Source organism: Coptis chinensis, chromosome 3 (assembly GCF_015680905.1).
Source record: "Coptis chinensis isolate HL-2020 chromosome 3, ASM1568090v1, whole genome shotgun sequence".
In the NCBI taxonomy this organism is placed as follows: Eukaryota; Viridiplantae; Streptophyta; class Magnoliopsida; order Ranunculales; family Ranunculaceae; genus Coptis; species Coptis chinensis.
This window is the reverse complement of record NC_141458.1, coordinates 87,821,757-87,838,032: the sequence shown is the minus strand read 5'-3', so window position 1 is coordinate 87,838,032 and position 16,276 is coordinate 87,821,757. Positions and strand designations below refer to the sequence as shown.

Sequence of the window (16,276 nt, the reverse complement as noted above, 5' to 3'; positions counted from 1 at the left end):
AGAGGAGTAATATCTCGAAAAAACGAGCAGGATAAAAAAAAAAAAAAAAAACAAACAAACACGAAGTTCCGTTGAAAACTCACACCTCAGTAACAATTTAAATAGTAAGTGCTATCCTCATTCTAACTTAGTAAAAAAACTAAAACTACTTGCATTGGGGAATGATCTAACCTCGACATTTATCACCAAACTAAACGAACTCATGGGCTTCTTGAATATAGGCCCAAATACCAAGAAGTAAAAAAGAAGCCCATCTGGAAGAAAGTGCCCCAAACAAGAAATTAGACAGACAGAATACCTGTACTTATTATTATTACTAGCATACCTCTGATCTCTCCAACTCTCTCTCTCTCTCGACTGAGAAAGAAAGAGATGCTTAAAGATACCCCAACTTCTCCAACCTCATCTAGTCCAGACCCTCCTTTACCACCAGAAAGTGCTTGGGTCGATGTTTACCAAAGACTACACCCTCACTGGAATTCCGTAGCCAGCTCTTCCCAGGTTCCCTATCTTTTTTATTTCCTCAATTTATTATTTTAAAACAGGTTTTATTTATTGATTGATGGGCTTACTTATTTTTTTCGCAGACGCCAATACCAATATCTATATCTAGAGTTAATCAAGTAGACGCGTCAAGACTAGACGTAGAGATTTCAGCTATGTTAAAAGAACAACTAGTTAAAGTTTTTACTCTTTTGAAGGTATTATTTATTGGGCCTACATGTTATGTTTGTTTTTTAAAAATTTACTGATTAAAGTGGATGGGTTTTAGCCAGGATTCTTATTTCAATACGAACCAGAGCTTGAAGCTTTTCTTGAATTCCTTATTTGGCGGTTTTCGATTTGGGTAGATAAACCTACTCCTGGAAATGCTCTTATGAATCTTAGATTTAGAGATGAACGTGCTACGTTGATGAGAGGGAAAGACGGTAAGAAGGTCTGAACGCTGTCTTGTTTTCTTCATTTTCACTTGTTAAGTTTTATAAGATTATATGAAAAATGTAGAAACTCAACATGCAATAGAATTAGTCGTATGTAGAAACATGATTGATCAACATGTGCATATATGATCATATGTAAGACGAGGTTGAGACGATCATATCCCAGATCCTTAAGATACAGTGTACAATGTTATAATAAACAAGTATAGTGTAAAGAAGTATATGGGTTAGTGGAAACTGAAAAGACTTGAAGTAGTTATATGGGCATTATGGAAGGGAAAATATAACTGTAGTGAAAAAGGAAACATTTGGAGGAAGGTGATTACCTCTTGGTTTGGACAGGGTCATGAAGTCTGGTAAGCGGTCCTGTGTCCTTGTCTTTTATTAATGTGGTATTGTAGGGTAGAAGGCATTTACAAATTTTCTGAGATGTTTCAGAGTAGCAACAGTTATGAATTGGGGAACAGTTATAAAAGTGAAAGAGAGAGCTTTTGGAGGAAGGTGATTACTTTTATGGTAAGGTGAGGGTCACTGAGTTGGATTAGCCGTCGTGTGTCCTTAACTCCTTATCTTATAAATTGGGGTAAAAGGGAATTTACAAAATAATATATTCCAGAGTAGCAATAATCCGTGAGTGGTAGCGAACTCTTGGTTTGACTTTCCAAAAGGCAGCAAAAAAACCACTTTGTTGGTGTCTGTCCATAACCCACCCACCCCTCCCTCTTCTTCTTTACTTCTCAACCCTCCTTCTCAACCAAACCCAACTCTCTCTCTCTCCCCATCCACAAACCCATCTCTCTCTCTCTCTCTCTCTTCTCCACCCTCTGCTCACACCCCCACTGCTCGCAGTTATCTAGTATATATTGGGGAACAATGATAATATCAGGTTTTGGAAGGTGTTTGGATCACTGTGAGACCACATTTATAAACTCCCCAAGGTTATACTGTTTATCTGACTTTAAGGATCGTCCAGTCTGCTCGAGTGCTCGTTCATGCAAGAAAATAATGGTATTATTTCCTGGGATCTGGGATTGTTGCTGTTCTCTTTGACAATGGCATTCTGCCCTCATGGAAAAATTAGTTTCCATTCCTTTGTTGACACCGGAGAGAGATAAATGGTGTTAGTCTTTTGACAAGAAGGAAAAACATTCTACTATGTTTCTTTACTTTTGGCATTTGGGTTTGATCTGTAGCCCCATCTCCTTGTCCTACACCCATTTCAAATCCCCAATTTGGGGGTTCCAAAGTTCCTTCCATTGTTGTACTATTTTCCATTTACGGTGGTCATTAGATCATGTCAAAGAGGAATTCTAATGTAAATTTTGTCGATTATCGTTGCTAGTTACAACATTATTCATCTAAACTGTATTTTTTGTTGATAGTTACATGTTACAACATTATTCCTCTAAACTCCTATGTCCCCTTTCCCTGTTGAAGGGGGGATTTGATCCCAAGACCTTGGACCCAACCTCTTCAAGGCTTGACCACTATACACCTTTAGCAACCATATCAGCAGGAATTTACAAGTCAACTGCATGTTCATGTTGCATATTCTGTATTCTGTCGGACTTGTATGGCACTTCGGGATATTTCAGTTTATTTCAAAAATTGCTGATAAACGGGACACAACTTTTAGTTTGAATGTTTGTATCTATTTGCATTTCTTTTCAGTACGAACAGGATTGGAAGGACCGGGACTGAATACGTCTCAGAAAATTTGGTACTGCCTTGCATCCGTTGGTGGTCAGTATGTATGGGCTCGTTTGCAATCATTCTCCGCTTTCCGTAGATGGGGAGACTCTGAGCAGGTAATGCTTTTCTTCCTTCATCCACTTTCAGATTCTGAAGTAACACTGATCTGTTTTGACTATTCTACAGCGATCATATGCACGCCAATTGTGGGGTTTATTGCAACGTGTGGAAGGATTCTATAAAGCCGCCTCTTTTAGCAACTTGCTGGTATTTCTTTACACGGGAAGGTACGTTTTTGAGTGTCAAACACTTTTAGTTATTAATACCAATTTCACTTATATATGAGATACCTAGCATCATAATATCGATAGTAGCTTGGGGTGGCATTATTTAGTGTGCTACAGCTGAATTCCGAATTTCAATTGCACTAAATAGATTGAGTAGGAGCATATAAACTCATAAGTGGGATTTTAGTAAGGATGCAAACTACTAAACAAAGAGATAAAGGAAACTCGACTTGATATTTGAGAGTGTATGGTTGGCCCATTGAAAATTCATTACTTGGAATTGTTAAAAGGGGCCAGTACCGCAAAGTTGTACGTGGAATTGGTTTTGTTTCTGAGTTTGTTATCAGTCTGTTTGTTGATGATTGTGCTAGATTTCGTATCGGTTCCATTCACTGAAGCATGAATGAGTTTCAGTTAATAAGTAATCAGTGTGGAATCTGAAGGTCAACTTGTCTGGGTGGGCAAGGGTCCAGTGGCCCACTGGTCAATCCTTGGAGGTTCAGCCCCTAGTGATTTTCTCTCTCATAGTAATTAATTCATTCCAATAATATGTAGAAGTGTCTCCTGTCTTCAGGAGGTTGTGACTTGTAAGGCTAAATATCTAACTAATGTGCATCTTTACTCAATAAACTTAGTAACAAATAATATAGGAACAAGAATTGAAATAAAATGTGAAGACCAAAAACCCCCAAGGTCTTAGAATAGGCTCGGCCAATAAATAAATAGACAAATAATGTCTGATTGAGATTTTCATTCGTAGTACTCTTTTGCCTTTCTTTGTGACTGCAGGTACAGGAGTCTTATTGAGAGAGCTCTCAAAGCAAGGCTTGTGTATGGCAGCCCTAACATGAACCGATCTGTTAGCTTCGAGTACATGAATCGCCAATTGGTGTGGAATGAATTCTCGGTAAATTACATCCTTTTAATAAAAGATTGACATTTTCTGACTCGGGATAGTTATTGATGCATATAGAAAGTGTAAATTTTAATGTAGGATCTGAAATGTATTAATTTTGGTTCACTCACTACCATTTAGGTGAAGTTTGTAGCTTGTTGTTGTAAATAAAACCTATGTTTTCCACACATAATATTCAGTTCTTGTGCAGGAGATGTTACTTTTGCTTCTCCCGCTTCTCAACTCATCATCAATCAGAAAATTTCTTCTTCCATTCTCGAAAGATAAAGACTCTGCATCTGGCACAGATGAAACTACTTGTCCCATTTGTCAGACAAACCCAACTATTCCATTCTCTGCTCTCCCTTGTCAGCACAGGTATAGTAACTTGCACATCATGGTCCATATTTATGTGATATTGAATTATTTATTGCTATCTTTAGTAAGCTACTGTTTGTACTGCTGTCATCTCTGTGTGGGTGGCTGGATCAGAACTTCTGTTGCTTATCTGTTCAGAAGCAGTACATCCAACTCTGTTGTAGGCAATGGTAGGTCTTGGTATTTTAGGTCACGACTCATAATACACCTACTACATGAGTTGTGAACTGTGTAGGTACTTGTAGCCCAACAAAGAGTTCAATATCCTCTTGTTGCAAGACTTACTGCATCACACCCAGCATCTAGGCCTTGTACTATGTACGAGCTGTTGGCATTATGAGCATGGCCAACACCTGGGGTGACCAGTGCCCATTGCAAGTGTGGAAAATCCTACGACTGAGCTCATTAAATGAATACACTGGCTCTCTCATACAAAGCATGAGTATTCTGTTTAATTAGTTACAGAATCATTGTGCAAGTCAATGGCCTCTCCCATAAGATATCCGACCTAGTTTAGTTATTTAGTATTCATGCTTATATCTGCTCAATGAGTCAAGGTACTGAAGATCAGTAATTTCTTTGGCATATAGGTACTGTTACTACTGCCTTAGGACAAGATGTGCTGCTGTCACATCTTTCAGGTGCTCTCGATGCAACGAACCAGTTATTGCCATGCAACGATTTGGTGGCTTGCTGAATAGTAAAATTCCACAACATTGATTCCTTATAATTCGGAGAAAAAGAGAAGATAAAGGCCCGAATTTTCAGTAGACATCAGCGCATTTTCTTGCGCCATTCGCAACTCCCGTAGCTGTATTCTTACCATGATTGAAGGTCTGTTGTTTGAACTACCAATTCTTTCCTCTGACAGCTGCTAGACCGGGTTAGACAAGCAGTACTATTTACAGCCTCATAGTCACACAAATTTGAAATCTTTGTATATAAAAATAAGCAAATAGTAATCAATATGATGGCATGTACTCGTCCTCTTGAGTTCAATGGTGAACGCTTTATTGGTCATGTAAGTTTAATCGTGTACCGTATCAAAAATCTCATACCGCTTGTGTATTGGTCTGAATTCAGAGCACCACACGGAAAACAGAGCCTATGTAGGAAGAAGTTGGGATGTGCAACAGCTTACCGTAATGTTCAATGGGCAATCAAAAGTTTCAAAAGAATAGTAAAATAGAAAATAATCATAGTCGTTCCTCAAACAATGAAACAAATCAGCCATCAATGGGTGGTGGTGGTGGTTCCTATCGCTAAACCACTTGTTTTTGCCATTACTAGATCACTTTAGCTTTTTCAAGGGTGTTTTTCGTCACAATCCCCGTCACTTTGCTGAGACCCATTCTCCACACCACCGCTGTTGTCGATTTGCATTTCTATTGAGCCCGTTAATGAACGAGATTTCCCTCTGGGATACTTGATAAAAAGTAAATCTGTGTCGACCATTACAACAGTAGGCATACATTTAAGCTTAATTGAGCAGCAAAACACACAACGTTGCGACCATCATCAGCCCTGTAAATTTTCTATTTTACTTCCTTAGTCCCAACATCCAGCTAATGGCTGACTGCAATAATCAACCATTTCTTGCGAGACAAACTAGTTTATACATTGGGTAGAACTTCTTGAATAGCATCACTAAGGAAAGTAACCAAACAGGTTCTTATATGGTAACTGAAACAGTATAGTTGAAAATGATAGTAGACAATTATCAAAATTTCTTTTAATAATAATACATTTAGAAAGGAAGACGAGGACTCTCCGGAGTGTCTAGTCAGTTGCAAGAACTGTTGGACAAGTGACCCCAAAAAGGTTAGAGCCATTACAGGACCAAAAGTGCTGCAAGATCAATGGATTCTCTTGGGGGCCAACGAGCAAGCTCTGGCAGATTAGGCTGCAGTATATGTGTACTCCACTTGCATGCCAGTTATCCAAAAACGGTTTGGTAAAGCAGTTACCCTGAAATGAAATAACAAATTGGTAAATGAATAACAAAAGCTAAGATTAAACTCTATCACAAGGAAATTAGCAAGGTTTTAGATAGCAACAATAATAGCTAAAAAAAGTAGACCATCACAATTTTTTTCTTTGAAATGTCTTAGAATCTCGGTTCTCTTGTACTGGTGGCACCAGCCAACTACATGTGTTTCTGAAATTCTTTGTTGCTGAATTTATGCAACATGCAATGACAGTCTAAGACGCTTAATTCTTATTGAAAAAAAGAGTCTAAGATACTTCACACCTTCCATGCCGAATACAATCTATTTTCCTTTTTCATCTTTGTTTATAATAGAGGAAGGGAAGCTGTATATGAATTATTTTTCAAAATCCAAATCCTAAATTGTAGTGTCAATGAAAAACAAAGACGACTACTGTTCCCACTGTCAGTAAAAAAAGGTGATTGTGAAACAAGTAAACCTTTCGTTTTTGGATTAACGAATAAATCCTTGAGTGTTGTAATCTGTAGATAAGAGAAACAATTAAGCAGAAATCAAAGAACTACCACTTACTCTAGTGATTTTTAGTTATTGTCATTCACTACCACTAAGGGATGAATCATCATCATCTTCTTCCCCGTAGACAAGTTCATCAATATCTTCATCTTCACTTTCACTTTCACTTTCACGTTCATCAAGCTGGTCACTATGTGCTGATACTTGAGTATTATTCTGGCCAGCCTTATTAATCTGTGAACAATGTAATATCAGAAATCATGTCACACAACATAAACAGTAAAGTCTGAGAATGCATTCTTAACCTGTGCTTTTATAAGCTGCATACGACCAGCTAACTGTAATAATGGCTGAATAGCTACACGTTTGGATTCCACCATCTGGAACAAGAAACATAATCTTCAATAGACATCATTGTAAGATACGGGGATAGGAAGGGTACGAAATCAAAATATGCAAGTGAAAGCTAAATCACTTCTCACATGATCCTGCCTTGGTAGCTGTTTTGGTGGGGGACTGTCAAGAACCTCTCCAGGCTACCCTTCGCACCACATTACTAGAAATTAAATCAGTTATAAAAAAGGAGAGAATAAAACAATACTGCTATTCTCTGGATGCCAAGGACGTGGTTCTCTCCCCAGTTTGTGTTTTGGATTCTCACTCAGCCAGTCCTCAGTGATTAAATCACATCTGATCTGAACCCAGTCTAGTAGTTTATTGGATTAAGATCTCTAGATCTAACAGTCTTGAAAACCTATACTTCATCTCAAACTGATCGTGTCAGGCAAAACCAAATAGAGTGTTAGTTCGTTGGTACCGGGGAAAACCCAATATCAAAGTATTCTGATAGCACAATGACTTGGACAAGGGAACCTTTTTTGACCACTCATCTAATGACAAGAATGTTTAAAGAAACATCAGTGGCTGCACTATATAAACTACCATATGACAAGAATTATTATTTTTTACTAGCTCGGTAAAGTGAAACATCCTTAACAAAGGAAAAGTAGGCTGAGGAGGCATACATTACAAGTGAAAAGCAAAATTAAAACCCAAAAAAATACCCACGAACACAACCCATCACCCCGTATACCATGACGATTTGAATATACATGATTTTAAATCAAGGAGCAACTAAATTAGCTATCAAAGAATCTAGAGAGGGAAAAAGGTGTGTTCAACAGAAAACAGAACCTTGTCTAGAACATTTTACCTTATATATGGAGTCCAGCATTTCAAATGATTGTTTTTGAGATATGACATAGTCACTGTGATAGACTAATATACTATAGATCCATGGAAGAACATACTTTCCACTGCCCGACCTGCTAAGTAAAACAAAATCGTATACAATAAACAATAGGATAGCGAACAATAAGGAGAGTGAGATATTTTGACTTGCGAACAAAAAAAAAGAATGAAAAAAAGGTGCAACTTGTAATCTCTAACAAAATACTAAGAAAGCTTGAGGGCCATCACAATTCACAACCAAATGGTAAGGTTCTTGTATCTCAATTTAAGAACAATTATATAGTCGTCACCGACGAAAGACATAAGAAGTAGAATAAACTACTTAATGCATAATCTGCAAGGACTCACAAAATAAATCACCTTGATTTCCACATGGAGACCAAAACAGCTAGCAATGTGTATGCATCATGAGATGGCAGAGACTTAATAGCTGCCTTTATCTAAAAATCCAAGTAATACATGCAACATATGATTAGGACAACCAGGAAGCAGCACAATTACGTTACACAATGTAAGTCATTTGTTGACTAGACAGACCTTCTTTTGTGGGATGGTAGCTTCAAAGAGGCTATCTTTGAACAAGGTAGAATTCATGGCTAACTGGTTAACTATCCGCGGATATCTGTCTATATTTGGTTCATCTTTGTTATTAAGAATTTCTAGTGATCTAAGACGTTCCTCCACACATATTGCAGCCATGTTGCCCTCTTCGTCTGTTTCCTGATCTACACAAACATACATCACAAACAAATACACTGATCATGAACCTGACCATTTAACCAGCAAGAAAAAGTCAATATTAATATCAATCATCCATTTACACATTCGTAGCCAATAATCAAAGAATACAGTTTATCATATGAATTATAAGCAGACCAAGAGTGAGTTATAAGCAGAATTGCCAGATGCGAGGCCCAAACGAATACAACAATGTCCGCAGAACCCGTGAAGAGGTACAAAATGACATAAAATTCCATATAGAAAAGGACCACAGAATAAGGGAGGAGGTTGAAATCAACATATGTAACATCGTCAAATGAGTACTTGGATTAGACAAATTCAATGCTAAATAACATCTGAGCCTCGAATAAATTAAGTCAGTTGAAATACTTGCAATGTGCCCATGACCACATAAGATTTCACGGCTAATTCATTTCAATAAAACCAGTGTGTTTTAGAACCTATTAGCTTTGTAGAGTTCGGAGCATTAGGTCTAGAAATTTTAGTTATAGCAGAGATTAGGTTTCACACTGGTAAAGTATTGATTTAGTCCTTCTACTCCCTCTTTTTATAAACGATGTGACAACAAAGGAAAGCTCAATACAATAATATAGCACCCCTTTTTCTCATTATTACAATATTCCTTTTTCTGTTCACAAGAAATCTCTTACAGAAGATACTAGAGAGAAACATGCTCTGAAAGGTCTCAGAGGGTACATAAAATCTACATAAAAAATCTTGCAAATGACTATTACGAATACCCAAACTTAGATATGATATGTCGAGACCCACTTTGGTAAACTTGTTTCCTACAACATTGCATTTGCAATTAGATTTGACCTGCAATGATGCTCTGTTACCAGCAAAAGAGTTTGAGCGTGACAATAAAATAGCTTAGTCAGTGACTCAGAAAATAGATTTCAAACGAATAATAATCTAACTATCTAAGTGCTAGCCCAGAATTCATCCTATGCTGGGACAAAGGATGGCTGCATAAGGTGAGAATATTACCACCCTTAACTTATTATATATTTGATTTGATTATAGGCATGCCACTATACATTTCTACTTACCATAACATTCTAACCATTTGTATGAGAACAAAATTTAGAAACTCCAAATGACAAGGACACGGCCAGAGACATTACTAGCATGTATACATAATTACATATACCCACAAGAAATCCAACTAACGGCCAAGAGTGAGTTAACATCCCAAGTAAAAACAATAACTCATAATCTCTCTTATAACATGATCTTACAGTTGAGATTGTTTTCCACACAAATGTAAACAGGTTTGTAAATGTATCGAGAGAAAAAGGTATATAACATGTGTTGGGGGGGGGGGAATGTGAAACACATGGCGGTGGGAGGATGGTTGTACATTTTAATGTTTTCGAAATTCACAATGTCATAACTTTTAATGCCAAGTCAATTTTCGACATAACCAAGTGTCATGCCATGGAGGACGGTCATGCATCTTGTGTCACAAACTCATCCATACCACAGGGTGTATTTCATCTTCTGATTCAAGTATTCAAAACCTAGGTAACCACACCTTACATAATTAAATTGAAATGTAAAAGACATCGTCAATGGTTAAAAAAAACTGAAAAGAACACCCAGTGATGAAATGTGCAAGAAACACAGAGTCTACTCTAGGTCTACAAGTGTTTATGTATCACTATGTGTATGATAATGACATCATTATTTCTGTCTCACGCTCTAAGGGTCTATTAACTGAATCCTAAGTTCAAGTCACAATATTCTGTGCTGTAAAAAATAGTACCTTTGATATCTAGTTGCATAGCCTGACCGCGGTCGACCAAATCATGAGCCATAACATCCTTGGTTTCAGTACTTGAATGGTCGTGCCTTCTCTTCTTTTGGTGAGAATCATAGATTTTTGCTATTGGAAGTAAGGCATCCTCTGCATTTGCACGGTCTAAAGCAGTGACTGTAAATATAAGTAGATTTGTAGTTAGCAATACTGATCCACAGTGCAGAGAATAAATATATTTACATTCTCCAACGGCCTCAAGGAAAGAGATACCAGAAAGTATACATGTAAAATGAGATACACCTGAAAACACAAGGCAACTATCTTATATTTGTAACCATAGTTATCAGATCATATATCGTATCGTATATCGTATCATATATATATCGTTCTTCATTTTTAGCATATCGAGTATCGAATGGTATCGTATGCTTAAATTTAATTATGTTTGTGCATGTGTATGTAAGTTTCATCTACAAACAAACACAAATAGAGTTTATCGTTTTTTTTTGCTCAGTAAAGTGAAATTTCATTAATAAAGGAGAAGTAGGCTGAGAAGGCCTACATTACAAAAGAGAAACAAGAAATAAAATCATTTACAATAAAAGAATCTAGATAAGAAAAAACCAAGAAATGCACCATCACCCCATGTCTAAGATTGTCAACTCTTGAAACACATAGCGAATTGTTTTTATTTTTGGGTGAATCGAGAATCGGATCGAGTCGCAAATCGTAAGATTCACAAACATATAAATCGTTATATATAGTCTTTCTATAAAAAGTAGCTACTTAAGTTAACTTAAAATAAGTACGTAAGTAGAACTTTACCTAGAAAATAAATTCAAACCTAATTTTTTGTGGATATGATATACTCAATATTCAAATCATCTCCACAAAATTTCAGGTAATTTGGAAACCTCTAACATTGACAAAAAATGATTGCAAAAAATTCGACATTTCTGGACCGTTAGATTTCAGGTAATTTTTATCTATGTTAGACGTTTCCAAATTAGTTGAAATTTTGTGGAGATGATCTTAATGTTGAGTATATCATATCCACAAAAAATTAGGTTTGAATTCATTTTCTAGGTAAAATATCCTAGAAAATGAATTCAAACCTAATTTTTTGTGGATATGATATACTCAACATTAAGATCATCTCCACAAAATTTCAACTCATTTTGAAATCTCTAACATTGACAACTTCCCCACTTTTCACTGAATCGGATAGTTGAATCGTGCGATTTTTAATGATTTTGCTAGTTCGAATCACGAATCACGATTTTCCAACAATTTTACTACCCTACGATTCAAACTTTCAATTTAGATCTATTGAACTTCGACTCGACTTGAATTGCACGATTCAACTCGTAAGTCGTACGATTTTGACAACACAATCTAAGAATATAAGACGATCCCACCTAGCTACAAAAGACTCAAAGAGACATCCTCTAAACTCTTTGAAGCATCACAAATAAAGTTTATCATGTACAATACTATACCTGTATGGTGAAAATGTCATCATTTTATCATTTTCAACCATTGAGCCCAAATAAGTATTATACATAAAGGGCTAAGCTAGCTCTTGATTGAGTAAGTAAGTATTGCTCTGGACTGCATTGTTACTTATCAAAACTAAACCTTAAGATGGCTGTCCAAAGTATTGCTTTGCACATTTTAATATCATATACTACAGTTGTTAAGAAGTGATTTTTATTGTCTCAGATGACTGCACTTCCAATTATAGTTGATTTCGAGTTCTAGAAACATAGAACTAAAGATAAAAGGCAGTATGCTACAAGACGAAGTCTTTTTTTTTGGGTAATTTGTCAAACGTTTTTGCTAAAGATAAAGGCATTACTATAATCCATAACTAAAATAGAGTTCCTCAAACTTTTATCCCTCGTTTATATTTTACTAGAAAAGAGAAAGAATTATCTTAATATTATGGTGAGACATTATAGAACACTTCAAAAGACTTCTCTCAACGCCGAGTTGATAAGAACTACTCCCAAGAACTATAAATAAGGCTCGTTTATAAAGTCCCTACACAGTTAATATCCATTTCCTATCCTCTGATATAAGCAGAAACAACCAAAGAAGAAAGCAATTGCAGCAGTAGAGACATACCTTCAGTTTGCACAACTTGAGTTTTAGTATACTTCTGTGACTGACCCATTGGCAGAAGGATCCCATCCTGAGTGCTACTTAACATTATGTCTGTACCATACTGAACTAAAATTCTTTGAAATGATGGCTTAACCAATGAACCGTAAGCGAACAAAACTTGAACAGAGCCAGGCTTCACAATGCCTTGTAATTCTGCAGAAAAAATCAGAGGTAATGCACCCTTGTGACTCTTTGAGCGGTGTTCCTCAGAGGATAATGAGATTTTTGTGGGTTTTGAATTACGCAATTCTTCAAGATCTTTGCCATACCAAAAATAACAAAGACCCAATTCTGAAATGGCTAGAACATAAAAACCAACATCATTTATGCCATTATTTTTGTTGAATTTACTATGCAGAAAGACAGCAGGATGCTCCATTGAAAGGACACAGCTTGCAGACTGCTTTTTGCTACCATCTACTTTCCAGATTGCAATATATCTCTCCCCAACAGAAGATGAGAGCACATATTTACCATCTTCAGTATATATCATACAACGAACAGCACCCTACTCAACAATGAAGAACCCCAAATCAAAGGTAGGAAGCAAAAGTCAAAATTATTAGCAGCAAACAAAGGAAACAGAACGCTAATTCTGAAGAATACAACAAACACTATAAAGAAAATAAATCTTGATATGTACTCACAGGATGACCTGAAAACTTCTGTATCTTTTTATTATCTGAAGAATTGAAAATTTTCAACTGAGAAGCTGCAGTTGCTAACATACTCCCATCTGAAAGTGCAAAAAAACAGATACTGAATAAAACTCAAACAAAACAAACCATCAGAAGATAACTACCAAAGAACAACAACAACAATCAAAGATTCATTTTATTAAGTAAATGAAAACCATATTTAGAGAGCAACATCATGACCTAAAATAAGTTTAATGCCAGGAAAACTCCCAAGAATCTACGTTAGAACACTACCCACTATTTGCATGGTCCATGTTCATAGTATATATAAGTGATTGTCATAGTACTCTTATTATAGGAGCTTGTGCCACTCTCCAACACCAAACTAGGAGATGGAGATGAATCTATTGCCAGCCAAAAGCATATAAGCTAAAATGCTATAAAACACGGTACACAAACAATACGATGACATTACAACTATTATTAGGAAATTGTTCAAATCATAAATAAGAGAAACTGGTGAAGAACATATACCAGATGAGATGGCCATGGAGGATATTGCCTTCGTGGAAGCTTTGAATTTTTGCAATAAGCTCCCTGACATGTAATCAATTTGGCAAACCATACCATCAACTCCAGCAGTGTAGATGCATGAACTGCGTGTAGCAAACGATATGGCATTGACACCCCTGTGCATTATCAAAGATGTCACGGCTAGTCAGACTACCAGAAAGTGAATTCAGTTATCAGATATATATGCACGGTGTGCTAACAAAAGCACAAGAAACTCAATGAACAAGTTGATGAAAATGTTGTAACAAGTGTTTACAAATATTTCTGTTTAATCCTATCATTAGCTAACAACATTGAACGAAATTGCTCATATGTGCAACATGTCAACATCAACTCTAGAGCATACATATAAAGCGGGACTGTTCCTTAGCAGGCTGACGAGTATAAGATGGGAACATGATTCAGCTCAGATCTAGTTCTTACAGACTAGATTCGAGAGGAGGAGAAAGTTAGAAAATTACACGCAAAATCCATACATTATCAAGAGTGAGACTTGTTGCTTATCAAATTTTCTTAGAGGTATATAGAGAGAGAAAGATCAAATTCAAGACGACTAAAACATTTGCTTTAGTAAGTTAGCAAAACCTTACAAAGGTAAGAAGCTACTCACCCAGGATGGCAGTCATTAAATCTCCACTTCAAGTCACCAACAACTACATCCAAAGCTAAAACATCACCACTACCTGTTCCTAATGCTAACAATGAGCGGTCAGCCTTCTTTTTCCTCTGCTAGGAACGGAAATTTCCAAACGTTAGAACAAAACAAGAATCCAAGTTGCACAAGGAACAAGTATTGGGCAATAGAGAGAACCTTTATAAGCAACCATTTCATGCAGGAGTAATCAAGGGAAAGGTGGCCAGTTTGTGATTTGGAATACAAATCCGTGCCTTCATTTGATGTTAAGTCTGCAAACTCAGTCTGAACCTGCCCCTTAACAGTATCCCAAATCTGAACACAACAAAACACATTACATATACAACACTTTTCAATTCATTATCTTTCCCATCGGCATGCGTCCTTCACTCAGGGTTATCATGGTCGTGTGCGTATATTGGACGGATATGCAACAATAACTACGTAACTTGGCATAACTAGACTATTAGTACTAAAATATTGTACCTTAATTCGACCATCTCCTGAGCTGATAGCGAAGAACTCCCAGGACGGACTAAACGTTGTAAGTAGATCTCTTATATTTGATAACAAAACCATTTTATCCTACTACAATAACAACGGGTGCGCTGGGGTTATGTACTGCCCTGCCTAAACCCTAGCAAAACCCTTTCACTGTAAGATTCCGACAATACCCTCGTGAAACTTTGGGCTTTTAGGCCTTAGGTTGACTCACGGCCCTGTAGTCAAATTTGAGCATAGACTTGATCCATATAAATGGGCCTGACTCAAGACTCAAGAGACAGTCATTCAGTTCTAAGTTCTAACTGAAACCTAAGGTGTATTCAATGCAACTCACAAATTAACAGGCTACTGAGTCTTTAAGTTATGTATTTTACATTTTCAATTAACAATTAGCACTTGAGATTTGTCATAAACTGTTGAAAACTGTCCAACGCGGGATCATCTAAAGTACTTATTACGATGATTTGAACTTTACTGCTACTTCTCTGCGACCCATCAAAGACTCAAAAGTAAAGTTTTAGGGCTTTCACTGTAACTGCCGAACTAACAACCTAGTGAGCCCAATGAAACTTGATATGGCCCAAGTTGAGTAACATCAATTGCTCATATATCCGTAACTGGGGTTGTTTGGTTGTAACCGGGCCTAATTATTGGATGACTTGTACATGACGTATCAATGATACATAAAAAAAATGCCAAAAAAAGCTCGCAAAAAGTAGAATACGAAAATAATGTCAATGTGGACCTGGCGTTGATTTACCAAAGAAAACAAGAAACCATGGACGAAGTTGTTAAGTGTCGGTGTCCTAGACACGAAAAGGAAAGCAGTGGGTCCAACGAACCGGGTCGTGGGCACAGTCCGAAACCAATCGAAATGTCTCTTTCAAAATGAGTGAGAGATCTATTTGGATTACTCTTCAGCGGACGGGTGGGCCCACAACCGACCCATGCCATTATGCCAGTTAGAAACAGTTAAGCAATGATCAATTTTAACACATTTGGGCTTTTTAGAGGCTTTAACACGTGTAGAGGATGGAAGGAAACATGTGGGTCGCTGACTCCACTTTTCATTTGGGCTTTGGCTTGTAGCGATTTGGATTCAGACCATAAGCATAAAGTCGTTTACTTTGCTGTCTGAAACGTGCATTTGCACGTGAGACAGTTTCTAGTCGTTATAGTAGTACTATTAAGTGTTAACTGTTAACACTCCACTAGCTAGATCACTCTATGTAGTCTGTAATTCTGTATGCATGTGTACCTGAAATATTTGGTCAGGTTCTACTAATGTTATGATCTACAATTATAATTTTCTTTTATATCCAACTTCTGTTTTCGTCTGTGTATTTTGTAGT

General features: G+C 36.8%; 2 protein-coding genes across 5 annotated transcripts; one reads left to right on the top strand and one right to left on the bottom strand.

The window, feature by feature from the left end:
• The first annotated feature begins 255 nt into the window (after nucleotides 1–255).
• Nucleotides 256–5,271, top strand: TED3 (Pex2/Pex12 N-terminal domain-containing protein / zinc finger (C3HC4-type RING finger) family protein). The gene is made up of 8 exons (XM_086603129.1): nucleotides 256–501; nucleotides 588–701; nucleotides 773–929; nucleotides 2,613–2,749; nucleotides 2,820–2,920; nucleotides 3,710–3,827; nucleotides 4,027–4,193; nucleotides 4,784–5,271. The coding sequence occupies exons 1-8, from the start codon at nucleotides 373–375 to the stop codon at nucleotides 4,911–4,913; spliced, it is 1,053 nt and encodes a 350-aa protein (XP_086459255.1). The 5' UTR covers nucleotides 256–372; the 3' UTR covers nucleotides 4,914–5,271.
• Nucleotides 5,272–5,813: 542 nt separating this feature from the next.
• On the bottom strand, nucleotides 5,814–15,077 carry LOC147511412 (transducin family protein / WD-40 repeat family protein). Of its 4 annotated transcripts, none has more exons than XM_086603124.1 (14): nucleotides 14,907–15,077; nucleotides 14,598–14,735; nucleotides 14,397–14,512; nucleotides 13,748–13,902; nucleotides 13,223–13,311; nucleotides 12,537–13,083; nucleotides 10,416–10,583; nucleotides 8,444–8,631; nucleotides 8,267–8,346; nucleotides 7,869–7,983; nucleotides 7,138–7,191; nucleotides 6,961–7,035; nucleotides 6,713–6,889; nucleotides 5,814–6,161 (listed from the first exon to the last, which is right to left on the bottom strand). In XM_086603124.1, exons 1-13 carry the CDS (start codon nucleotides 14,997–14,999, stop codon nucleotides 6,734–6,736), a joined length of 1,974 nt encoding a protein of 657 aa, XP_086459250.1. In that variant the 5' UTR covers nucleotides 15,000–15,077; the 3' UTR covers nucleotides 5,814–6,161; nucleotides 6,713–6,733. The 4 variants fall into 4 exon arrangements, with proteins under 4 accessions (XP_086459250.1, XP_086459251.1, XP_086459252.1 ...); XM_086603125.1 differs by having other exon boundaries at nucleotides 7,869–7,980; nucleotides 14,907–15,076; XM_086603126.1 differs by lacking the exon at nucleotides 7,138–7,191 and having other exon boundaries at nucleotides 14,907–15,076.
• Nucleotides 15,078–16,276: the final 1,199 nt, after the last annotated feature.